The sequence below is a fragment of the Coturnix japonica genome, chromosome 13 (genome assembly GCF_001577835.2).
Source record: "Coturnix japonica isolate 7356 chromosome 13, Coturnix japonica 2.1, whole genome shotgun sequence".
In the NCBI taxonomy this organism is placed as follows: domain Eukaryota; kingdom Metazoa; phylum Chordata; class Aves; order Galliformes; family Phasianidae; genus Coturnix; species Coturnix japonica.
Genome location: NC_029528.1, coordinates 7,468,567 through 7,494,417, shown reverse-complemented (window position 1 = coordinate 7,494,417; position 25,851 = coordinate 7,468,567). Strand labels below are relative to the sequence as shown.

At 39.0% G+C, this 25,851-nt stretch overlaps 1 protein-coding gene and 1 long non-coding RNA gene across 18 annotated transcripts in view; one reads left to right on the top strand and one right to left on the bottom strand.

Moving 5' to 3' along the window:
• The window catches only part of TENM2 (teneurin transmembrane protein 2), a 1,269,291-nt gene that overhangs the window by 1,124,638 nt on the left and 118,802 nt on the right, over window positions 1–25,851 (top strand). For all 16 annotated transcript variants that reach the window (XM_032447373.1, XM_015875932.2, XM_015875931.2 and 13 more), the window contains one exon: window positions 1,663–1,901. In XM_032447373.1, coding sequence (XP_032303264.1) covers window positions 1,663–1,901 — 239 coding nt within the window. The remainder of the gene's footprint in view (window positions 1–1,662; window positions 1,902–25,851) is intronic.
• Window positions 1,686–24,528, bottom strand: LOC107320247. Of its 2 annotated transcripts, XR_004308865.1 has the most exons (5): window positions 24,348–24,528; window positions 22,779–22,893; window positions 21,485–21,650; window positions 11,122–11,208; window positions 1,686–1,772 (listed from the first exon to the last, which is right to left on the bottom strand). It is a non-coding gene; the product is annotated as an uncharacterized LOC107320247 (long non-coding RNA). The 2 variants fall into 2 exon arrangements; XR_004308864.1 differs by lacking the exon at window positions 22,779–22,893.

Here is a 25,851-nt window from a genome sequence, read left to right as displayed (position 1 = left end):
CTTTAACAATGCTATATTAAAATTTCTGTTGGTACTGCGGCTGCCTTCCTGGCTGAATGGCACATAACATTCCCAGGTTAAAAGCTTTGACATTTCAGATAAAGGCAATGCCAAGGACTGCAATTTCCAGTTTGATTTTGTGATTTCCTGCTTTGGGGCAGGAGAAAAAGGACAGTAAGAACCATCCGCTGCAGACAAAGCCTGAAAGGGCCACGCAGTGAGAGGGGCTGGCTGAGCAGCTGCAGTGAGTGGGAAGGAGAGCTGGACATGTCGGTGCATGACCGACATCTGCTCTGCCTCACCACATCTGCCCATCCATCCTTCTTCACACCACATCTCCTGTCTATCCATCCTTCCTCACGCTCCATGTGGTTTCAGCTCCGAGCTCCTGTCTCAGAGCAGCACTGTGCTCCCAGCAGAAGCAGTCTGCTAAAGGGGCTAAAACTGCTTCTGCTGCCGTTGGTCATGTTTAACCAGGCTGAAGGAACAGAGGTGTCAGCAGCTCTCATGTAACACCACCAGCTTCATACCACCAGTTCCTCAACAGCTATTTTAATTGAATTGTTTTTCTTTTCAAAAGCAAACAAAAACAACAGAATTAATCTGCTTGAGATACTTAGGCTTTGAAAGGCACTTCTGATTGTGTACCTGTGTGTCTGAAGCTTTTTCTCTGGTGTCTTCAAAGCACAAAGAGAAAGTTTTGGAAGTGACTTTGGCTACTGCTGTAGTAGACTGAAACATTGTCTGAAATAAAATTTTCATCACTGCTGAGTGGAGTGTAGGATGTTATTTGGGGTCTGCAAGAGAGGAAAAAACAACAACATCACAAACGCATTGTCAGAGTGAGTGATTTATTATGGCCATTAATAGACTTATTCATAAATGACTGCGTTAAAAATAGATATATTTTCAGTGGCCTTCTTGAAGAGCACCACCCTTGTTCTGTTTCTCTTTTTATCACTTATTGGGAACGTTCTTCTAGTCAGCCCTTCCTGACTGTGATGCGTTAATGTGGAACAGCAGTCCTCTGCTTTGCTCTCTCCATTTCCTGTGCCTAGAGCAAGTTGGCAGCATTCTCTGAGAATTTCTTGGGCAGTGTGTCACTCATTCTTTTCTTCTCAGAAAGCATCTGGGCAGTCTGAGAGGTTTTATTTCTGCTAAGCTTTGCACTTTTGATTGTTGTTTTAGTTCTTCAAACCAAGACTCCCTGAATACTATTTTTTTTTTTTTTAATTGTAAATTCTAAGTCTGGTAAAATTTAATTTTATTTTCCCAAGTTTGGGAATGTCTCATCTGCATATGAGCCCTGTTAGCAGACTGCTCCCCCTTCTAATGGGCACAGTCTTAACATACTCAAAGACACTTCGGTCACATTGGTGTTGTAGTTACTATCCAGGCCAACCGCATCTAATCACAAAAAGATTGAGAAGATGATGCTGACAGAAGACATCCTAACACTGTGTTTCAGTGACAGTTGTTTGGCTTTGGTGGCAAAAGGTTTGTGAGAGTGTTCATTTTCCTTATTTCTTCATGCAAAGTCATTTTACTTTCTTCTTGCATTTAATCCATTATGTCACCTGGGTTAGGAATACTCCTTCATAACTATGAGACTTCTTGTTTTCAACTGTAGTTCCATTTTTTTTGTTTTGTTTTGTTTTCCAGGCATTTCTTGTTTAAGACATCTTCTGGAACGACTCCGCTGTTCAGTAGCTCTTCCCCCGGCTACCCACTGACCTCAGGAACAGTTTATACTCCACCTCCCAGGCTGTTACCTAGAAATACGTTTTCCAGGAATGCTTTCAAGCTGAAAAAACCCTCCAAGTATTGTAGCTGGAAATGTGCTGCTTTATCTGCAATTGCTGCTGCAGTCCTGCTTGCCATCCTGCTAGCATATTTCATAGGTAAGACTGTTATCTATGTCAAATCACATGGCTATGTCAGCAAATGAAACTGGAGCAGATGAAAGGGTGGTTTAATCTGTTTTGCAGTTCTGTGTAGTTACTGAGCAAAGAAAATTATTATTCTTTATACTGGTTAATGAGAAAAATACAATTCTCAAGTCCCGTTTGCTGTCATAGGAGTGGGAACAAGACATTGATTGTGGATCCTCGGTGTGCATTGTTAAATGGAGGTGTTGTAGGTGCTTCAAACAGGGGCTGATATAGTGAGGATTTTTGTATGTACTACCTTGGCTCTAAAATAGTTTGCACAAATGGTGATAGTGAATCCTTAAGAGTAACAGTGTTTGAATTGAGGTAGTACCACAGCGTGCTACATTTAGAGAAAAAACATCCAAAATCATTTTGAATGATAAGTCTCCCTTTATATCTGTTCACATGCCTGAATTTGTCTTGTTTTTAGACCTCAATCACATAAATCCATTTGGTATGCCATTGTTTTCCGCTTGCCACACATCCCTGGTGTTTTATAAGGAAAACTCAAACTTTCTGCTTATTTTCTGTGGTTAACATATTAATAATGACATCAGTACGTTCTATTCTTTCTGTGGTCTTTTCAGATTTTCTTTAAACATGCTCCTGGTTTTTTGTCTTTACTAGATTAATCTATTTCTGATTTCTCCCTCCATATCCTCCTCATTGTCTGTTGTTTTGGAGATTTTTCAAAGGATCTATACCAGTTAGTTGTGTATTTTGTACCTTTTACAATGCCTCCAACAATATGTTGATAATGACATACTACACGGATTGTCCAGCTTCCCTGACTAAATGGCAAAATTGTAGTAGCTTGTAAATACTTTCCAGACCTATTATGTTGGGTTTTTTGTTCATTTCTGAGACTCTTTGTGCTGATATTAATATGTTGCTACCATAAAGAACAAGGTTCATGCATAATATGTGAAAGCCCTGTAAAGATGCACTGAATTTTCTTCCCATTTCCTCCATTTGAAGAGAGTGATTATTTTATTATTATATTATTTTTTAACCAGACAACACAGCTCACAAGTGTAGACAGTGCTTTCTGTGGACATTTCAATTATCACAGTAATGGTCTTCCACAGATCATTAATACACACGAGGTCAAAAAGAGCTGATGAGTGACTTCATTGCTTTTGTCTCTTTAGGCCAGGCCTGCATCCCATCATACTCAATGCTACAGAGCTAACCAACTTTCTGTGCTTCCTCTGTAGAAAACCTCTGAAAGGCAGCAGGCTTAGCTTGATATATAAATAAGAAGATTGGAAAGCACATGATTTATTGAACTTGACAGTTATCATACAACAGCTCTCTGAGTGATTATGCACATGGGAAATGATATACTTCAAGCTGAATATTTTAATCATGTGCGTAACTTTGAAGTGATGGATTATGAGATGTGTTTTTCCCTGTTATTTAGTTTACTATAATCTAAAGCAAAACTTTGCAGTGTGGTTATTGCCTTCAACAGTTTATTAACCATTTGAGACAAGACCTGATGTAAAACAATGTGCAGGCCCTTAACAATTGATGGATGATCTTCAAGTCATGACAGCAGTGATCCATTTTGACAGAAGTTTTTGAGGTCTTTTTGGAAAAGGCAGAAAAGAAAGAAAACTAAAAGGAAATTGCATTGTCTTAAGACAATATCTTGGGACATTGTCTTGAGAACAACAGTATGGCAAAAAGAATGAGCTTAGGAACAACAGCTATAAGCTTATCCAGCCATCAAATTGTCCTCCAATGGTATGACCCTAGGCACTGAAATCTTATTGTAAGAAACCTGAAAAACCTTTCCTTGTTCTGCAGATCCCGGGTGCAGTACTTCAGTCCTGGGAAAAATAATTAATTATCCTCTCTCCTGGGCAAAGAGCAGCAATCCAAAATATCAGCTGTCTGCTCCTCTGCTGCTTGCTTTGGAGCTACTGACCTACTATTATGTGAACTGCTGTGAAGACAAAATAACTCTGCCTTGTTCCAGTCAGTCTGTTAGAAGAAATTGTGTTTTTCTGTTTTCAAGATGATCAGAATACTGTTCAGATCAGAACAATATCCCAGTTCTGTCCTAATCGTTTAGACAGTTGGAAAGTGAGAACTGTTAATCTACTGGGAGTCTTAGGATGTTATTTAAGTTAGACCAAGATAGGCAGGAGGAAGGGCTGTACTGTGTTGCACTGGCTCCCCCAGTGTATTTTGCTATCAGAACTTGAAGCACAGGAGACTCTTTAAAGGAACTGATAACGTTTTACTGCTGTACATGTCCAAAAAAAGCAAATTTCTTGCTTTCCACCAAAGCAGAAGTTATATTACTGGGGGCACATCTGCTAAAAATAATAGTTATGGAAAAAGTTATCAAAATTTGCAGTGAATGGTTCTGCTCTTTAGGTTTATCAATATATCGAGGCTCCATCGAGATGACTGTATCACAGGTAGCAACCACTACTGCTGGACTAAATGAAAAACACAATACTGGCAAATAAGAAGTAAATTATATTTGAAAGAACAGGTTGAAGTTCTCATAGACTGCATGGTTTCTGAATGAATTGTCCTGATATAAGAGAGATGTGGGATTCAAAGCAGTTCATTGAAAACATGCTGTGTTAGGTTTAAACATCCGAATTTCAGACTGCCGAAGATGAATGGTGTCGTGAAAAAATTTTATACAAGGGGTGATCTAAAAAGTCAGGCAAAAAACATATCATAGAAGAAGTCAAAAGTGACATAGGCATTCCTATTGCCTTTTCAGGTAAATAAAAACAGACTGAATGAAATGAACAAAAAAACAACCCACAGTCCATAATACCCTTTGGAACGAATTGTCCTTCAGTACTGTTTGAGATTTGTCATTTCACAAAGTCTGGGATTTATTCCCATTTTCCTTGGGCAACGTTGAAGAATGTAGAATCAGCCATTCAAATTAGGACATCCTGCAGATACTAGGCTGGTGGTGAAACCGAGTTACAGGAAAGTAATTTATTAAGTGTCAGAAGGAAAGTATACGCCAAACGTACCGTCTTTGTCAGTGTTCACTTTGGAGATTATAGGAGTGATTTGTCATATTAAATTAGCTCTTTAGATTTGTGCCAAACTTGGAGGGGAAAAAACAATAAATAAAGGAGGAAGGTGGGGAAAAAGTTTCCTAGTGCTCCCCACGATAATAACTGCTGCCAAACACTAACCATCATGTTCCTGTAAGCCCCTACACTGCTCTGATTTCTACCAGTCTGACTTAGAGCATGGAAGAACATCTGACCATCAACATGCCATGAGGTTAAAAATGAGATAATGTTCTAGTATTTACACTTTTTAGAGAGAGGCAACGAGTAACATTCCCTTTGCAATGAGTTCAGAGGTGCTCCACTTCAAAATAGTATTTCATGCTGATAACTTTTAGTGTTGGTGTATTTTGTCTGCTCCTATTCTATTCAATGATACAGAAAAATAGAAGGAAAATGACAAATTATGAAATCAGCATGATTGTACCGCATCTTTAGTGCATGTACCACTAGGAAAATGTTATCACTCATTTATTCTTCAGTGTTACTTGACCCTAAATATGCTTCAGGCTTCAGATAAACTCGTTTTCTCCCTTAACTTAAAGTAACGTAGCCACGTCTGTGCTCCAGAAAGGCCTGAATTGCCAAAGGCTTTGGCTGCTATTTAAGCAAATGACAGTTTTGTTTTTATACCCTATACATTTATTTAAAGTTAAAGCCTGGAAAATAGTGGCACACAGAACAAATATTTGGTAAGTTTCTTGCTATTAGAAAACACCACAACAGATTTGTGAATATAATACATATAGGCAAAGAAATGGTTAATTCATTTGGTTATCTTTCTCACACAATAGTATTCATTTGTTTCTGTGACAGGCAGACAATAGAATGTATGGGGGTTCTTGAAGAAATTAGGCTTGGAAGCAGAAGTCTCATCTTTTAGCTGCATGAAATATGTGCATAGACTCTGTTTTCATAAAATTGTCTTCTTTTGCTGTTGGTATCAATTTAAATTATTTTCATCCCAAAAATGAGTACAATATTTGCCAGTCTTAAGAGCTTACATGAAGGTTTTTCATTCATAAATGCAGTGCTCAGACTGTTACTGTAAATTCTTTCAGTGCAGCATATAGAGCACTGCAGATGCTGCCGCTCCCAGAAACACAGACATGTAACTAACTGCTCCCAGCTTGACTGGCTGCAACTTTTGCCATTCACAAAAATATTTTTGAATTTAGGAGACATTGATGGTGATATAGGTCCAGTCATCTGTTTGACTCTGACACCGCAGGTCGGGATTCATGACAGTAGCTCACGCAAGTGGTTATTTTATGTATCAATTGATTCATTTGCTCTGTCTTTGAGCTATTTTTGACAAATGGCAACCTATGTTTCATTTGATTTCTTATGCTACATTTGTGTTGTTGCTTTGCTTTTAAAGTCAGAAAACCACTGAGCTGTTCTTGCCCAGACTTCTCTGAAATCAAATATGCTCGGCAGCTGGGAAACCAAGATTGACAAAAGGGAAAACCATGCGAAGATGGAACCTCTGTCATGCAGAGGGCATCTGGTTGTCAATCACTGCTACCAAGTTTCACTTGAATTTTGCATCTTGCGAGATGAGATGGTGACAGAAGATTCTGTTCTAAATTTGCAATGAAAATAGGTATCACTTTGGGGGCAATAGTTAAGTTTTAGGATAAGCCTATCGCACGTTCAGATATTCTTCTTCACTGATTCAGTCAATCTGAGAATGCAAAGATTTGTTATCTGATGCAAGCTCTGAGAAGAGAGGCTTTGAACTTTTCAAGGAAAAACATCTCGCCCCATTCTGTAACAGAATTCTACACTGTTGATGGGAGTTGGGGAGCTTGGCTCCAGGAACATTAAATGTGGAGTTCTCGCCTAGCAAGGGTCCTATTTCAAGGTGCAAATGTGAGAGTCATTTGGTGAAGTAGATCATCTTGCTTTAAAAACAACGTGCTCCTGCTCCTATAAATGCATAATGCCTCAAAAAACAGGAGTGTTCTTATGAGAGGTTACGTGGGTTTAGTTTGCCTATGCTTTTCCTGGGTTAAAAATGAAGGCTTGATCTATGGATTAGCTCCAAGAAAAGCGAATGTGCGTGTTTTGCCTAGCAGAGATCTCAGAGATAATAGAAGTAACTGCCTTTCAGTGTGCAAGGGCAGTTTTATCTGTCTGTTCAATTCTTTTTGTCTTTGTTGAGGATTTCCATACAGTAAACCCAAGCACTTGAAACCAGAGTGAGCCTAATGTTTCTATAACTCACAAGTGCCATCAGGCGCTTAGTGCTTGAAATTGAAAACCCCTTCTACCTATTTACCAAGTCAAACAAGCCTACTCAGAAACCTTGGTAAGAAATTGGAGACCAAGGTGGTTTTTTGTGTTGGGTGTTACAGGGATTTGTTGATGGGGAGAGTGGTGTTTGTTTTTAGTGCATGTGGCACAATGCAATCCAAGATGAATATCCGAAAATATTTTTTCACAGATTTCTCAGATGCTGGTTGTTAAAAGTGTTAAGAGATGTTGCTGTGAACGTGAGAAAAATAACACAGCAGTCTAGCTGATGCTACTCTACTCAAAATGTGTGTGTCCTTAGTGTCATAAAAGTTCTCAAAGTAATCTAGCAGGATGACAGTGGCTAACCTGGAAATGTTAGATAAATAGTGCTTAAATTAAGTAGTATTGTCATAGAATTATTATTTATTCTGGCCATTTTTTCCTTTTTCTACTCAGAGCTACACGAATGGCTTCCTCAGTGGCTCTTTTTTCCACAGTTTATAACAGCAGGGCTTTATGTTGTGCTTCACATGCTCCATTATTTCCTTACTTTGCCCAAACAGGTAAATATCCTGGGTTTCATAGTAGCTGGGGAACAGAGCCTGTTCTCTATCCTGTTGGTGCAAGGACTGATTGTTTTAGTAGTCTTGGATTTAATCCAGAACTACAGGTAATGAGTCTCATCAGGGCAAAGAAGTAGCAGGGATAAGCAGATGCAAAACAAGTCTGGAGGAAGTCGGGGAAAAATGATAAAAAAGCTTTGAGGCAGCTCAGTGAGACATGCCTTATTTATAGCCTGGCACAACATACTGAGATGAGACCATCTTTCTGAGGAAGGGTGAGCATAAGCGATCTTGAATATTAAATTTTGCTTATCTAATGCTAAGTCAGATAGACCTATCAAATAAATCTGCAGTCATTTTCTATGAAAAGTCAGTGTTCAATATCAGTGTAAGATTTCACAGTTCTCACAGTTCTCCCTAGGGAAATGTTGCTCTGTTAGCTGCTGTTTATGCTGAGATCATCAGTTGATCATTTCTGGATTCATTTATATTTATTACTCGTTTCTGTGCTAACTGGTCTTGTTGTTTTACATTTTGTGCGCTTACAGATTTTATTCGCTTAGGTGTAGAAATACATTATTGCTTTTAGGATTATAGCTGTCGCTCAATGGGGTAATAGTAGATCAAAAGATGTGACAGGGATTCTGTAAGAATGGTTAATGTAGCTGCTAAAAAACTACTATGAAAAAAAACAAAAAACCCACAAATAAAAGATATTTAAGTGTACTACAGAGAAAAGAGGATAAGAGGAACCTACTTGAAGACAAATATAGAAGTAGGAATTACATTCATGTTATGAAAATAATAGGACAGTGTAACAGAGCACAGAAGTCATGGAGGAAAAGAAGAAAAGAAGTTGAACAGTGGGAAGAGAAATGTCACATCACTATAAAATAACAGAAAACGTAATTTCAACACATTACATTAAATGGTGAATAATGTCTTTTCAGTAACCGAAAAAGTTCTTGTGTTCATTTCAGCTTTTAGTTGTTCAGGCTTTAATTCCATGTAGTTTTTCTGTGTCATACTTTGTGCTGCCTACTCAGACTCTACACAGATACAAAACATATCCTGGCCGTTTTACACAGTCTGGGTATCCATATGTCTATATGTCATTGACTTGCAGAGGTCAGTGAGTTTGAATGCCCCACACACCATGTTCACATCATGTTTTGGGGCCTTGTTATTAATCCTTTATAGGTTACTCCTGTAGGTATAATCAGGAAAGCAGTATTTTTGAACACAATCTGTCTGATCTCTGATTCTGCACTCTAGATTTAAGTTTATCAATTACAGGATAATTTAGGGTTGAAGGGACCTCTGGAGGATCTTTTGCTAATACTTAGGGTATATGTAAAGTCCAGTCTGGTCTCAAAGACCTTTAAGCGACTACATTACCTTTCTTGGTAACCTTCCACTGTTTGATAGTTCTCATGAAGAAAAAGTATTTCCATGTATCCAATCTGAATCTTCTCCTATTGTGTACCATTCAACTGTCATCCTCCTGTCACACACTAGTGTGTCTGCCTTCATCCTCCTGATGACTTGTAGGGTCTGACGTGCTGCTGTTTGGCCACCATTGCCTTTTCTTCTCTAGGCCAGACAAACACAGCTCTCCCAGCCTCTGCTCCAGGGACAAGTGCTAAAGCCCTAAAGATGCTAGTGGCTTCCACTCAACTTGCTTTGTTTTATTGATGCCTTTGTCGCACTGGGTGAGCCAAAACTGGATTAAGTTACAGTAGAAGTAGCCTAGTGGAATGGGCTGCCCAGGGAGGTTTTTGAGTCACTGTCCCCAGATGTGTTCAAGAAACACTCAGATGTTGTACTAATTGACATGGTTTAGTGAGGAGGTATTGGTCATAGGTGAATGGCTGGACTGGATGATCTTGGAGATCTTTTCCAACCTTGGTGATGCTGTGATTCTAATGATTGCTGAGCAGATGGCAATGATGTCTCCTGGCTGTGCTTCTGTTCCTAAAGCCCAGGCTGCTGCTGCCCTTCTCTGCTGCCAGTGCACACTGCTGGCTTATTGCAGCTCTGTCCACTGGGACTCCAGCGCCCTTCCTGCAGAGTTACACCCAGCCAGCCAGTCCCCAGATTTTATCACTGCAAAGAGTTAGGCAAATTTCCAGTGATCTGGAGCATCTTTGCCTGAACAATGTGGAGTGCTAAACTTTTAAGATACATTGTCCATTCACTGAGCATGAGTGAATGTTTGTTTTCTACAACAGACTTTGATTATTGTGGGTATAGGAAAGCCAAAACCTATTTTATTTCGCAGAGAATAGATATATTCTTAGAATTGAGAAAATTCTGTCTTATTTTATTACTCATAAACATTTCTGGCATCAGAAACTTGAATTAAAATAACAAAACAAAGAATGTTGGAAAAATCTTGCATTGACTTGTATGTGGAGCAGATTTGATAATGAGAGAATCACTACTGAGACCTCCTGTGTGATTATTAGACATTATTAATGCCTTTATCTAAGCTATTACTAATTAAATAGCAGAGAAGACAAGTATTTGTATTAATATAGTTCCTGAATGGCAGAAGAATTCCATTTTCACATACTGGTCTTACATAACCTTACATAAAACATCAAATGTACTGTGTGTTTAGAGGTTTGTTTTCTTCTTCTGGGATGTCCACATTTATCCTGCTCTGTTGCATTTAATTTTTAAAAAGCAATATACATTATGCATAAGTGCTGCAGTTAATTTAATTTTAAGCTTTTTTTAATTTTCTGGTTGGTTGATCAGTTGGTTTCTTCCCACATTTTTCTTAGTAAATACTTTCAGAGGAAGGTCAGAGAATATAAGAAGTTTTAATGTACTGTTGCCGCTGTAGGGGAATAGTGTCCCTTTGCCAGATGGGAACAGATAGCCTGGTTTTGTGGTGCTGTGTCTTGCAGGAATTGACCTGAACTAGGTAATACTCTGGAAGATCAGTAAGACTTTTCCTTCTATGCTGATGGAATTTATATGCTAACAGGTGTTTTGTTTAAGCCTGAACATACCCCACTCCATCAGCACAAATAGTTACTGGAGGATTTCTATGTTCAGTCATAAAAGTGGGGAGAAAAAAAAAAAAAAAAAAATAGTGCTGAGAAAAGTAAAAGAACTTGAAAAACATCTCAAGAGTGCACAGCAAGAATCCCCGCACAGAATAAGGGCTGACGTGACCATGCAGCATCTCTGCTGGTCTGTGGTAAATGTAAAACACTTGAAAAAGAATGTAGGCCTTCAGTGAGATGCAATGAATTTAACTGCCATTATAGAGACAGTTACCAGAGAGAGAAGCTACAACATCACAGTCCCACTCACCTTAATGGGTCTGTGTGCTGATATCAGACAAGGTCTTCTCCAAGGAGAGAACTGCACATTTATTAGAATGTGGAGCAGAGCTGGGACCTGCGGATACAGAGAGCTGTGTAAGAACTGGCCACATGGAAACAGTGAGCTTACAGACAGGAGAGATGCATTTCTAGGCCCCTGAGATTTATTGAACCCAAAGTTTATTCCACCTATTGTTTATTTCTTCATATATATATATGCATATAGATATGCAAATATATATCCCCTTCTACATCTGGAGACTCCATTAATCAGATAAATGCAAGCCTTCAGCCACATGAGAAATGAGAAGGAAAACCCTACGGTAGAGACTGCTTGTAAAAGAAAAGCTTGAGATTATGATTATTCTGTTTCTTGCATGGGGGAGTATTTAGCTTTACTCTTTTCTTTCATTTTAACTCTTAAAGTGGTGTTACTGTCTTCATAGTTAGAAATATTTTGAACCTTAAAAACACCAAAGTTCTTTAACGTAGGTCAGGGACTTGGAGCTTGGTTCATTTAACGTGTAAGGGTCTTTTTCATAAGATGAATTTCTCTGTACCTCTGGAGGCTTCCTGAAAATCCTAAAATAAATAATAGAAAAATAGTGATTTAAAACCTAATTTCTAATACAAACCAGACCTGGCTGTCTAGATGAAGAATAAGCTTCAATAAATGGGAGACAGGCGCAAGCCTCTTCAGTATGAAGAGTAGCGAGGATGCAGAAATAGAAATAGGTTTTTCATTACATGAGGGATTATGCTTGGGCCAGAAATGCCAAATATTCTGTGGACCGCAGCTGCACTTTCTGTCTGCTGTTGTATTAGCTGGTAATAGTGAAACAATGATGTGATGGTGGAGACAGCTATTTGTTCTCAGAAATACAGAAAACTTGTTTTCCTTTTCTTTGCTCAGATTGCCATATTGTACTCCATGGTGTATCTTAAACTTCAGTCCCTTTAGCAGCAAATGGGTTACAAATTAAAATGTACATCCTCCTTGGGCACCACCTGAGGATGTCTGTACAGGTGCCGATGTGCTTCCTTAGCCAAGTTCCTCTGTTGTTCCAACACACCTTAGTCAATTTGTGAGCCCGTTATTAACCTGCACCATTGCAATTGGCATGGCAACCATGAGCAGACACTGCCTGTTGTGCCTGCAGGTGAAAGTGGAGAATTTATAACCATTTGGGCTAATGGCAAGATGCATCTCGATTGGTTGTCTGTTATTTGATGGGCACAGTCCATGTCATACGAACTGGAAATAGTGCTGTTTTTCAGCATATACTTGGAAGGGTTTCACTCAGTCTTATCGTGGAATGTTGGTGAAGGGAAATTGCTGAAGGTTCAAAAGCTGTGATTTTCATCACTTTTTTTATATTTTATGTGGATCTCTACAGAAGGAGCTTTATCCCTTTTTATATCTCCATTTGCGCTCTAGCACAGATTTAACAGCATCTAATACACAGTTTTCTTCATTTTTAGATTTTTTAGATTTTTTTTCCTGTCGAGGCTCTCTGCATGTTCTTTCTATAAAACTACTGTGAAAACCATCTGCTTGACTCTATTTCTCTGTGCTATGAGGTATTGTTTTAATATGTTGTTCGATTTTTTTAAAGTGAGCGTTCGTAAATCACTCCTCTTTTCTCTTATATTTACCAGGAGAAAACTGTAAGCAGCTAGAACAGGACAGAACTAACCATGGTGCAATTTGCTTACCATTGATTTGAAGCTCCTGGAGTACAAAATTCATGACATAAATTGAAATAATGCAACTTATCTTTGCCTTTGCTGTGCATGCATTTGAAAACGTGCAGTTGTGAAAGCAGTTTCCGTGATTTTGGAATCACACTTAGTATGGCGTTCACCAGTCCCGGCTACAGCTGTCTGCAGACCAGCCTGCTGCCAAACCCAGCTCTACCCAGGACTCCCTGCATTTCAGCCGCATTCAGCAGAGCTGAGCAGTGTTTAATGTGGAGTTCGGTGCACCTTAGAGCAGGCAGCTGAGCAGGCAGGGTGCTGCCCAGGCATAGCCTGCACTTACTGTGATACCAGAGCAGTTTTCAAAGGAGTTAATGGTCACATACATCGCACGCATGGCTTTGTCTTTACTATAGTCATGACTCTTGCACAGTATATGTATGCATCTATACATAGCATATGTATAGGAAATATATCTAGTATATCTTCTTAGCTACACAAAGGATTTTCATAAGCTCACTACTGGCAGTTTGACGCAAGCAGATTACAGCACTTGGCTGATCACTGGGATGTTTTTTTAGCCAAAACCTGCACATTTTCATGGCTATTTTATTGCGTGTCATCTTACTATTTTCAGAGCCAAAATACTTCTTTTGCTCTCTTAGGGCAAAATGGGCCACAAATATCAAGGGCAAGATACGAGTTTTTGGAGGTAGCATTAATTCAGTATTTTTCCTTGCTCAGTAAGGTTGCTCATGAAAATCTTCAGATGAAAGATTTACTGATTTGATCAGAGAGCAGGAGACAGGCTTTGAAAGTAGGCTGCTTCTTTGTTTAGGCACGTATGCACTTGTAGATAAAGGGGAAGACATGCAATTGTATTGAAGATAACAGTCAGTCTCTGTTTCCCTTGGCTGGAAATCTCAACACAATTGTGACCTTCCTTGGCTGAAGGAAAATACAAATTTATAGATGATTTCCCATCCCCTGCAGAGTCTTTAGGGCTTCTTGTCCTCTTCTGCTGGGATATCATTTGTTAAATATAGTTTACATCAACATGGCTGTGCACTGTGCAATCTGTGTTCAATCTTTAGTAATTCATGCTATTTATCAGTGCCAGCTGCGGACTTGGGGCGGTCATGTGTGTCACCTTTCTGAAAGTACCCCCTGGGCGAATCCAGGAAGTAGAGATCTCACAGTCATTAACCCTTTCTAGGGGGGATACATCTCCTGTATACCAAGTTTGATTGAAGTGGTTTTGCTAAGTATAAATGGCTTCTTCCGTTTGAACTCTCTGACTGTGTCATGGTATATTGCCCTATGATAGCTTTAAATTTGAAAGGTTTTTCTAAATATAAATAGGCATGTTCCCTAAAGCTTTTCCCTGGAATTCAAAGGTCTGAAGTGAAAAGGCATCATTGTAAGAGAGTTGGGGCTGTGGATTATTAAAAAGATGAAGTAGACAGAACTGTGTTATACAAGGTAGACTGGTTATTGTTTTTGTGTATAGACATTTATGAATGTAACTGGTTTGTGTGTATAATTAACTGATGGATTTTACCTGCTTTTTGCTATATGTTTTTGCTGTGTTACTACATGCTCTGAAGTCATACACAGAGGAAAGCTTCTATTGCTGGAAATTCCCTGCTTTTCAGTTTGCTTATTTTGTGTCTTTGTTGGAACTTTAACTTAGTTCCTCTCCTGAAAGCACTCCATGTGTACCTTTCTGAGGCTTGTCTGATCTGCACATGAATGTCTCCAGTACGAATCCTGATCAGAGTTTGTGCAGGGCTTTCAGCAGCAGCAAGGGAGCAGTTCTTCGTTTCAATGAATGTGAAAGACAAAAATGGCTGAGGTGGCAACTGGAAATACTTTTGTTGTGCTAAAATTAACACTATCTCTAAGTGTTTAATATTTCCGGAGTAACCCAGTATTCATTTGCTAGCTATACTTAGTGATAATGAATTACAAATTCTTTCTCTTTTATAGCAAGCGTTGCTGTGAGTTTGACCCATCAGCACTGTGGGGCCGACTGTAGTTTCAGTGCAACATTTCATGTAAGTTTTAGTATAGCAGACATAAGGTTCACTGAACCCCAAATGTTGGTAGGCTCTACCAACAGATCTACAAATCAGCCGGGTCTGTGGAAAAATCTCCCTGTGCATGGTTTGGGGAAGAGGGCTCTAGGGAAAGTCTTCAGGCAAAAGTTATTTAGGACAAAGCAGTTTTAGCAGTTGAGAAATTGGGGACAAGTCCTCTAACTCTCATTTTACTGGTCTGGATTTAGACACAGCCCTTCGTTTGGGGAAAAAGAGAAAAAAAAAATAGGAAAGAAAAAAAAATAGCTGGAAGTACCTCAGGTGCCTCATAAATGTTAAAGGAAAAATTCCTCTTTGCTTCACTGGCTGAAGGTCAGATGCGGTATCCCACATACATGACGTGACGGGGGAGGTAGTGCAGATTTTTCACCTATTCCTCTTAAGGATCATCTGAATCTGACCATCCATTTTCTCCCTGCCCTTGGCAGTGGAGCAGGCACCACTTCACAGGGTCTCTCTGGCACAATCAATCTGTTGTATGAGCTTGCAAGTCAGAAATGTGCAGGGATGCCATGTTAGGAAAACAAATAGTACCAGTGTCCTCGCCAAGGACTAACAGATGGGGCTAAATTCTGCTATCCCCTTAGCAAAGCGAGCTAGAAAATTTACAGCCAGCTTTCTTCTAACTAAACTGAAAGAAAGTAAATCCCAGATCTAGAAAAGAAATTCCGTTCTCATACAACTTGAGAATCTTGGCTCTGTAGCTGAAATTGGCATTGGTAATTTCTTTGAGTCATCAGTTTTTCCTTTTTAATTTGTTTTTTTCCAAACTGTATTTCCAGATTGCCATTTTAATTCTTGACTCTCTGGGCATCTCCTACTGACCCAGATGTTGCTGGTGCCATTCAAAAAAAAAAAAAAAAAAAAAAAAAAAAAAAAAAAAAAAAAAAGAAAAAAAAAAAAGCAGTTTTATTCACAGACTTGGATTTTAAGTGAAAACATATTCAGCAGTGCTCTCATAATTAAACAAAATATCATGTAAAAGCCATTGTTCTAAGTGTTATTTTCCTTAAGAGAAAGTGATCATCTTATTTAAGGGGAAAAAAAAAAAAAGAATTATTTATTCGCAAAGCAGTAGCTGCTGTGATTGAAATTAAACATGGAATCATGCTGCTTCTGATTAATTCTAGCACAATGGAGGCCAAAAAAAGGACCTTATTTTATTTCAAATAGGTTAAATTAGCTTTGGGTAAATAATGCTTGCTGAAGGAATTGAAAAGAAAGAGAAAATTTATATTTCCTGCTCTATGAATTAGTTATTCAAATTCAGTGAGATTTTTAAAAGTCTGAGCTGTTGGCTTTGAGTGCTGCTCTAGAATAGTATCAGATTCTATCTTGTGATATCTGAACGTGGTACAGTAATGGGAACAAAAGGAATCACATTGGGTTTCAGAAGGAAGCCATAGCATGAGTGAGTAGCGTATGATGGACAACTCGTTTCTGTGAAGCCAGCAAAGAACAATAGACAATTCATGCCAGCTTTTAGGTAGTTCAGGAGGAGAGAGATTGTGTGTGAACATTTCTGCTTGTTGGTAGTTCATTCAGAGTGAAAGTGAAGTGGGAGCACTTAAGGAATCTTCCAGTGCTCCTCCTATTGTGAGAGTAAATGGGAAATACTAGGCTCTGGGCTATCAGTCTATTGTCTTTTATTATCAGGATATTAACTTAATAAAATAAAATTAATTAAAGTACAGTCTAATGTGGTGGAAACTACAGCAGTAATAATTAACTATTTTACATGAATGCTCTGTTGTGAAGGGAGGAAAAGGTGTATTCAATTTTCAGTACAACTTAATGATAAGAACTTTGTGGAGCAAGGCAAAAGAGCATTCAGGTTGATTTTCTTTTTGAGACCGATTCCCAAATCCCATGGACATTTTCCAGCCTAGCCTCCTTTCCCACCTCAGGCTTACTCATCTGTGTTGTGAAGCTGATACTTCCCACACATTTCAGTGCCATGGCATGTAGATGGAGTTCTGTTTTCTGTGTATTACTGGTAGTGAGGACAGTGTGTCTTCTCATTTCAGAATCTCCAGGAATCTTGTGCCTGATTCCAAGGGAAAAAAATTGTATATTACTGTTGAAAAGTATTAGGAGACCTTGCATAAGAAAAACAGCATTTGAGGAAATTGAATATTAGCAATTCTTTTTTGCTGTGCATTTGACAACTCTTTTCCCAAGGTGTTTTAAATATTTTAAATGTGTTCCTTTGAAAATACAGTCAGTAGTTTACTCTTGGCAGTGATATCTTGAGTACTGATACAGATTACTTAGGAGTTGTGCTGCAGAGCTGTGTGATGTCACTTCTGTTTCCGTGGGACAGAATCACAAAACTAGGAATTTTTTCTTGATCATTAAAGTTTTAGTTCTTAAAATTGTTCCTTCTATATATATATATATTTATATATATATATAAATATATATATATATATATATATAAATTTATATATATATAAATATATATATATATATATATAAATATATATATATATATATATATATTTATATATATATATATAAATATATATATACACACACACACATATATATGNATATATATATATATATATATATATATATATATATATATATATATTTATATATATATATATAAATATATATATACACACACACACATATATAGCTTCTCTGGTTTTTATCTGCAGAATTATTACAGAAATGTACATGTTTTCTTGTTGGTGTTTATGACTTGTAACACAGCTGGGTACATCTTTTACAGCTTTCGCAATGGCTCTTCCAGCACCTGTATTCTGGATCACCAGTGACAGTATGCATAGTACTGTGCTGCTAAAAAATTCAGTACAGCTTCAGGCTGCAGCATTTCTCTGCATGCCTGCAGCAGACCACATGTGCAGAGACAGAGCCTTCCTCCATCCCATCCTGTCCTTTTCTTCTCGGCAGCTCTGTGTCTTTTGGCAGATCTCATGAGGCTGCTGTGAAGAGCGTGAGGGCAGCCGCCAGTATGGGAAGGAAGTACAGGGAAGAAATTAAAGGCGTATGTTTGGTGGCCCTGCTAGGCAGGGGGGTTGGAACTACATGATCCTTGAGGTCCCTTCCAACCCGGGTAATTCTGTGATTCTGTGATCTGTGAAACCCATTGCCTTGTGCTCCCAGCTCTGGGATGTTTGGTTTGCTCATAACTGATAAACAGCCTCAGAGAGTCCATTAGGGAGGTTCTGGTCCTGTTTGTAACTGAGTGAAGACCCCTTATTTACTCCTTTGGTCTAATTACCAGACAAGCTCTTGTTGCTTGAATTGTCCCTCACTTCACAGAGCTGACAGTTGTTTTATCCTCCATACACAGAGAACAGAACCTGTTTCTTGGTTCTTTAAAGGGAAAACTGAAAAGATTGCGTTAGTGTTTTCCTCGCAAATACTAAGGTTTTATTGCCATCCCACCTGATATGACTAAAGCTGATGTGGACAAGCTCCAGAAGCTTTCATACAGTCAATCTCATTGCAGTTTTCCAGGAGGGATTAAGCTTCATTTCGCTGCATGGAGTTATTGAACTCCAGTTAGACTGTTTTGTTCTTGGCTTTCATGGAATAGATTTATATTAAGATATAATGGATACACAGACTTTGTTGACCAAAGTTGATCGTGTATTCTAAAACTGGTATTGTGAAATATGTCAAGTCCAAGCATGTAGTGCCATGAGGCACGTTTTTTCCTCCAGTTCAGATCAGGTGCTGTTACTGAAACCTATATAGAAAAATTGGACGTAGAATGCTTGTGTTATTCAGGATGGTTCTTGATATTGATAGTTCTGAAATGAACCTTAATATCCTTTGCCATTGCATTTACATGACAGATTTAAGAAATGTTTTAGAAAATGGTACCACTAATTAAGAAATATGGTCTGAGTTATGCAGGTGAAATGTATTCAGCATGTCCCTCTAGTGCAAAATTTATTCTCATAATCAGTGCTGGGGCAGCTATTCTAAAAATAAAAACATCCTTTTGTAGGTAAGATTTTTTAGGCTTTTTTCCCTATTCTCTGATATTTTAAGGGTTCCTCAGTTGTAAGATACAGACAGGAAGGTAAGTTTACTTAATGTATTCTGTTGAATGTATTCTATAGAATACTGTTGTGATCTGTGGTTCACTGTTATATCTGAGGATTTGCTGAAGCAGAATTGTCATAAAGAACAGTATGAATTTGATTTGTGATTGATTGCATTATTCCTTTCTCACACTGATACAACTACAATGAAAATAATTGGCTTACACCTATGGGATGAATTTGACTCTGTCTGTAAATGAAATATGCATAATTTTTTGTTTGGCATTTGCTGTACCTTAAGAAAAAATCAGAAGACCAATTACATCAAATCACAGTATTCAAAGAAACCTTTCTTTGCTCTGTGGAATAGAACTGATCTAAAACATTCATGTGCTCAGAATTTTCTCAAAAGCACACTTTTTTTTCTTGCCCTGTATTTAAAAATTGATAACCAAGGGGAAAAGAATGTTGAGTTATAAAAACTTTTTTCTACTTGTAATTGTGTCATCCACTGGTAAAACATAACTGAACTCCGGGTTTGCATTTGCACATGACCTTGACCAAAGTTTTACAATTCAAAGAATTTGTTTAATGGCTTAGACTATCTAGAAGGGCAGAATCAGATAACAGGGCAAAAACTGTGTAGCTCCCACTGAGGACGCTGTGTCTGGCAAAGTCAGCAAGTGACTTTTTCTGCCCCTAATGGGATGACTTGAAGCTCCGTTTACAAAGACATTCAGAATGAGGTAGCAGTTCAGACTGACGCTGAAAGATCTTAGGAGTCTTGTTCTTGCTTTTGGCTTGAAGAGCCGGCCTGTGAACTCTCTGGGGGTACCTGGCTCAACAGCCTCCTGTAACCAGTAGCCTTTTATTGGCCCTGGTTTGGGGAATAATCTTTGCTTCATTGCTTTCTGCATATGGAGGCTGTTATATGTCACCAGGATGACATTGCTTTGTTGGGCATTCTGCATGAACACTGAAATAGTTTCTGCAAGGCAAAGATGGCTCGATAGCATGTCTGCTTGGTACACAGAATTCCCAGGCTGCTCACACCACATATCGCATGTATGGTCTATTGGTTATGGAAATAATGTATTTCTGTCTGTCCTCATTGCTCCTTCTCCCTCCTCAAAGAGAAAATTCATGCTCAGACTTTTCCCTTTGATTCAAGCTTTTAAACTTCATTGCTGCTTCATTTAAACTTTTTTTTTTTTTTTTTTTTTTTTTTGTTCCTGAGTGGAAATGAAGGAAAAAGAACAAGAGAATGATTACATACCATTAAGTGCTTGAAGATAAAAATCTTCAGTCTTAATTTCTCACCTTGAAGCTACTATTCATTTCTTCCTGAGTAAATTATTTCCCAGAAGCATTAGTGACAAAAGCATCTGTCTGCATGGATGTCCCCTTGTAAGCATGTGTTGCAGTCTGTCCCAGGGGTGCTTACCCACATTCATGGTGTATGCCCAGTATGGCATGAAGCACTTTGGAGGGTGACTGTTCATTGCTGATGTGGAGTATGGAAGTTCCATATATTCACAATCTGATTGAAGTGCATGTATTTCTTACTGTTAAGTTCTTTAGGGATCTTTTAAAAGGCATAAACCATTGGCTTTATGACTTCTGAACAGACAGAGCAAGCTGTCAGACTGTACCTAAGGATGCTGTCCCCTGGATTCTCTTTTCAGCCTCGAGCTCCCCTCACCAACTGTATCTTCATGTAAGTGCATACAAGTAGAACAAGGGCGGAAGAAATGGCTGAAATCATTTCTCACATGAAGAGTATTGATCCTCAAATGTGCTGGTCACTCCTACAGCTAATAGGGATGCAGTTAAAACCCACTGGCAAGAGGTAGTTTCTGGTTATGTGCTACATCATTGCCCTGGGCAGGGCTGTGGACAGACACAGCTCGCTCAAACAAGTGCCGCGCTTCCTGCTCAGCACAGAGCCCATGCAGCACCTGGCACAGTGCACATGTTGCCGAGGACGTTGGCTGTGCACCCTGCTTCCCCTGGCTGCAACTCTGGCTCCATGTCTGACAGCCAGCCAGGTAGATGTCCCAGTGGTTCCAGAGCTTGTACCTGTCAATCAGGCACATCCTAATTGGGCTGTGGGCATGGACAGCTGCTAGATAAGGAATGTTATCTGCCTCTGCTTGCTGTAGAAAGAAGTATATGGCATAATAAATGGGGAAACATTAATGGTTTTCCTAGCTGGCAGATGGGAGTGAGGTTGGCAGTGCAGAGTCCGTAGGAAACTAAGTAGCTGTGTGTCCTTGAGCATTAAGATGCCTTCCTTGTTTGATTCTTCTTTTTCTGTCTATTTCCAGTTCTGCTATTTTGTAACAGCCAGGGACCTTGGTCAAAGTGTAGTCACACTGTGCTGCAGTCTAGCTCTTAGGCTCCGTGTCCCTTTCCCATGTTGCGTATAGGTATACTTGATCATCTTATTGAATGTTAAGGATATTGATTATAATTAAGTAATGGCTATTATTTAAAATACCACTTGAATGGGAGGATGTTATAATTCTACCTTTAGATTTTCTTCTTTGGGGCAACCTGTGTTTCAGTGACCTCATCAGAATTTCACAACCTTCAAGGTGGTCTCAGCCTGTGGGGTGCTGGGTTCTGAATTTCTCTGTAGTTGTGCTTCATAAGAGTTCATCATCTCCTGCTCCTTATCTCCTCTCAAATAGATTCTGTAAAATAGAAGAAGCTCAAGGATCAAATCAGTGCTTCCTTTTAACTTGGAAAAATATACATGATTAAAAATAATTTAAAAAGGAACTTCTCATTATTAACAGCACTATTGTGAGAAATGGGCTGAAAGCCGTACAGTTCCCTCCTTGCCAAAATGGGGTATGACCAAATTTGTTTAGCAGGCTTTTCGTGTCAGTCCTTACAGTGAAAGTTCCTATTCTGTCACCTGCACCTTAAATGCATCAAATTTAGGAAGCCTGCTGCAGATGGTATCGGTAGATTCACTGATCTGAGGCCTTGGGCAAATTCATTTGAATTGCTTTGAAACTGCATATTCAAAATTCAATAAAATAAGAGGGTCTGATGGTGCAGCTGCATCAGATCCCCTCCAGCTGGGTAAGCTGAGATGGTTTCAAGGCCCTGGACTAGCAAAGCCTGGGTGCGATATACAGATTATACAGATAGCTGCCAGGGAAGAGCTTTTGGCAGGCTGAGTGCAGCAGTACCCCCTGCCAGCAGACTTGGGAGTAACAGTGGCTTTCGTGCGACGTGGCATCTTTTGCTGGCTTTCCTAGACAGAAATTTGTTGGTGCAATAGTGGCTGCAGGCCAGTGGGAGGGGATTGCCTCAAGGATAAAGGGATGGGATGTAGGAAAAACAATAAAATCAAAACTCTCCAGTTGTTCTGAAAGTGACTGGCTATCCTGAATGCTTTGGTATGAATCCAGAATGATCTGCTCCGTGGGCGGGTTTTTGTTAAATTGCATTCAGAAATCATATTTGCCCTTGGGCAAATACCCTTGCTTTTATGCATGCGAGGCAAGTCACGTGCACTCAAATGGAATTCACATGGTGCTTTAGTCAAAAAGCTAATGTCAGTCATCATACCTCTTATGCATATCCAGTCCCCTGGTTCTTTGTGCCCATTTACATATGCAGAAATGCTTTTTATTATTACACTGCCTGTAAAGCATTGATCTATATAAGCAGTATAATTTGCTGCATTATAGACCCTTCTCTGCCTGTCTGTTCAGCACTCACCAAAATAAATTAAAGTTGCAAAGCGTAAAATGTTTGATTTTCTGAGATTTCTTCCATAAAATTCTGAAAACAATTCCTTTGCTCACCATGCACCCGTGCTTCCCAAATAACTCATTCTGTAGCAACACATGCCTTATCTCTGCAGCATTGGAGCACTGGTATCCTTGTGAGTGTCACAGCCCTGGCAGCACCACGCAATGCCTGAAGGTGAGATAATGGCAGAATACATGCAGGGACGTTATTTGAGCACCATATCATTGGGCTGCACAGCGTGTCCCTCGTTACTGAAAGGGCTACCATGAAATTTAATTTAGAATTTTACAGACGCATTTTGAATTGGAAATCTGTGTAATAACTTTCCCTTTGCTCAGCCTTTTAACTGTGAAATTCAGTTGGGGAGTTCTGAAGCAGCAGGTAGCGTCACAGCGCTCTAGAGGGATTTTGCCAGAATTCAGCTTAAGTGCTTGCAAGTGTCATTTCCATATTTAACTAATTTCAGTTTTTAATTAGCTCCATGTGAAAAATGAGAGTTCACACCGAGCTAAGCTGTCAGCATAGAGCCTTGTTTCCTTTCTAGCCTCTCAGGACAATAATTGCAGCATCCTCTGCTTGCAGTGAGAGTGCTCAACCACGGCTCCTCCAGTCCTTCCCATGGTTGCCTGGCAGGGACCAGGCGGGTGTGTTGTGTCTGCAGCACTAGAGTGGGGAGGATAAGTTATGAAAATATTTCAAATACGAAACTGGTGTAGTAAAGGTTCAAAGAACCTCATAGGTCTGACTCAGAAATAAACAGCAGAACATAATGCATCCTTCCCTCAGACCTCAGCGGCCCTTGTGCAGTCAGTTATACTGTTCAGAACAATATCTGATCGTTTCAGCTTCACTCCTTACTGCAGTGGGTAATGCCGCAGCTTAGAAAGCACGGTGTGAAAGCCGTTTTTCTCTCAGTGCTTTCTGTTAGCTGGGCACTAACAGCACAGTGCTCCAGAGGCTGTTCTGCCCCAGAGGCCTGTGGCCCTGTGTAAAGAGAACCTCATTTGCATGAAATTCCATAACACAGCGTAAGGAGGGAAATTTGTTAATCCCTGTGTACGAGCTGGAAGTTTACCTCTGAGGACTGGAGTGTAAATGTTAGAACATTCTTCAAGAATGAAATGAGAGCTGCAGTTTATGTAAAATATGCAAAAAAAGAAAAAAAAACGGGATGTGAGCAGGTTTCTGAATCAGCGTTAGGAACCGACCAAACCCCCCCAGTTTCATCTGCATGATGTACGTATCATAGCATGGCTTATTGTTAAGAGAACACAGAAATGCCAAAATCGCATTTAAATGGAAAATTGGTGAAATAATTCTGTAAGTTATCAGATTTCTTTACGTCTACCCTAGAAGGTGAGCTTTGTAAAGATTTATAGGTACATTTTGTAGTGTCCTGATTTTACTCTCTGTTTATATCCAAACAAAATTAAGTTTGTGTATGTTTTATTTCTCACTGATTAGTATGGATAGCCACGTCCAGTAGACAGAAGCAGATTTTCTCTATTAGACCATAAAATCAAATGCATCTTCCTCAAATTGAAACTAATAGGAGAGAACCTCTGTAGCACTTTCTGGGTAATTAGTACTGTTGTGAAAGAAAGTAAATATGCTGCACTAACCTGTCAGGCACAGCGACACAGTGGAGTTCCTCATTGTTTTTCCTTTAAGTTATTGAGGAGCAGCTTTGATACCTGCTCTGAGATAAAGCAAATACTCAAAAGCAAAATAAAAGAAATGTAACAGTGAAGAGTAAGGCTGAACTGCTGGATGGATTTTGACTGTAGCATGGTTAATTTTTGTCGGTTTTGTTTTTAATGTTTAATGTTTACTCCTTCTTCATTCAAAGGAAAAAAGGTACATAGGGCTGGTTTGGTTGCTGGCCATGCAAAGAAGCAGAACTGGAGTGCTAGCTGTGAAATATTAATGTGGAGTTCCTGATAGTGTCTGTTGCTTTTTGACCCTTGTAGCTTAAGCGCTCATGTGCTTGAGGGGCAACTCCTGTGTACTTTATTGGTAGTCTTAAGTAATATTGTCACATATGTTAAAATTGATTTTATTACCCATTTAATGTCATTTGGTTCTACTTTATAAAGAATATGGAATTGAGTTTATCAGTGAAGTCAGAGGTACTTGTGGGTGTGTAAACTAGCTCATATCTTAATCTCACATTCATTAATTGTAAACAGTGATGCATATGCTAATGCAGTTTAAACTGTTGACTTTGGAAGGTAAAGGTTTTTTCTATGGGCTTCATTTCTCTTGCCAATAGAAAATGCTTTTTTTTTTTTTTTTTTTTTTTTCCCAGTCATTGTTATGATATTCACAGTCTCCAGTACTTAAACAGAAGAGCTCTGAAGTGAAGCTCTCTCCACTGAAGTCAGTGGCAGTTTTGACCTTGATTACAATGGGCCTTGATTTTCAACAGCTCCAAACCGACTGTTGATGAGCGCTGTGCATTGCTGACCTCAGACTATGGAACTGGCTGCTTTGCCATTATGTATGCGAGATGGAAAGCTTCATTAAAATGATCATGCATCAGATGCCCTATACAATAATCTGCCCTCATTTTTCTGTTGTGGACAGCAGCTCCATCTGTAACAGATCTCTATTATCTCTGCTGTACATTTTGTTTTATCAGGAAGAAAATGAAATTGAGCCAGCCGTAAAAACTCATGATAAAAGGTATAATAGATTTAAGGTATAATAGATAAAGAAAATAATAAAAATTACTATTATTTAATTAAGTGTATATTATGATGGTGTTCCCTAGTTGAAGCAGGTTTTAGCTATCTAAATTATATTTAATTATCTGCCATTATGCACAGTGCCTAAATGGACTGAGGTACTCTCTTGTGCCATCAGGTTTGTTTCTCAGGACTTGAAATGGGTACGCAAGCTTCTCTTCATTGCTATATAGGCCACTGAAAGTGTATAAGAGGATGTTTTGGTGATCTATCTGCTAATCCTATATTCACACACGCACACACAAATTTGTTGTAAAATGTCTATTGCTGCATTTTGAAAACTTGCAGCTCTGCAATTTAAAGATAAGGCTGTGATCTAAAACTAAATTCCTGGTATGAATAAACTTATCATTGATTTCTTTAATCCTTCACGTACTTC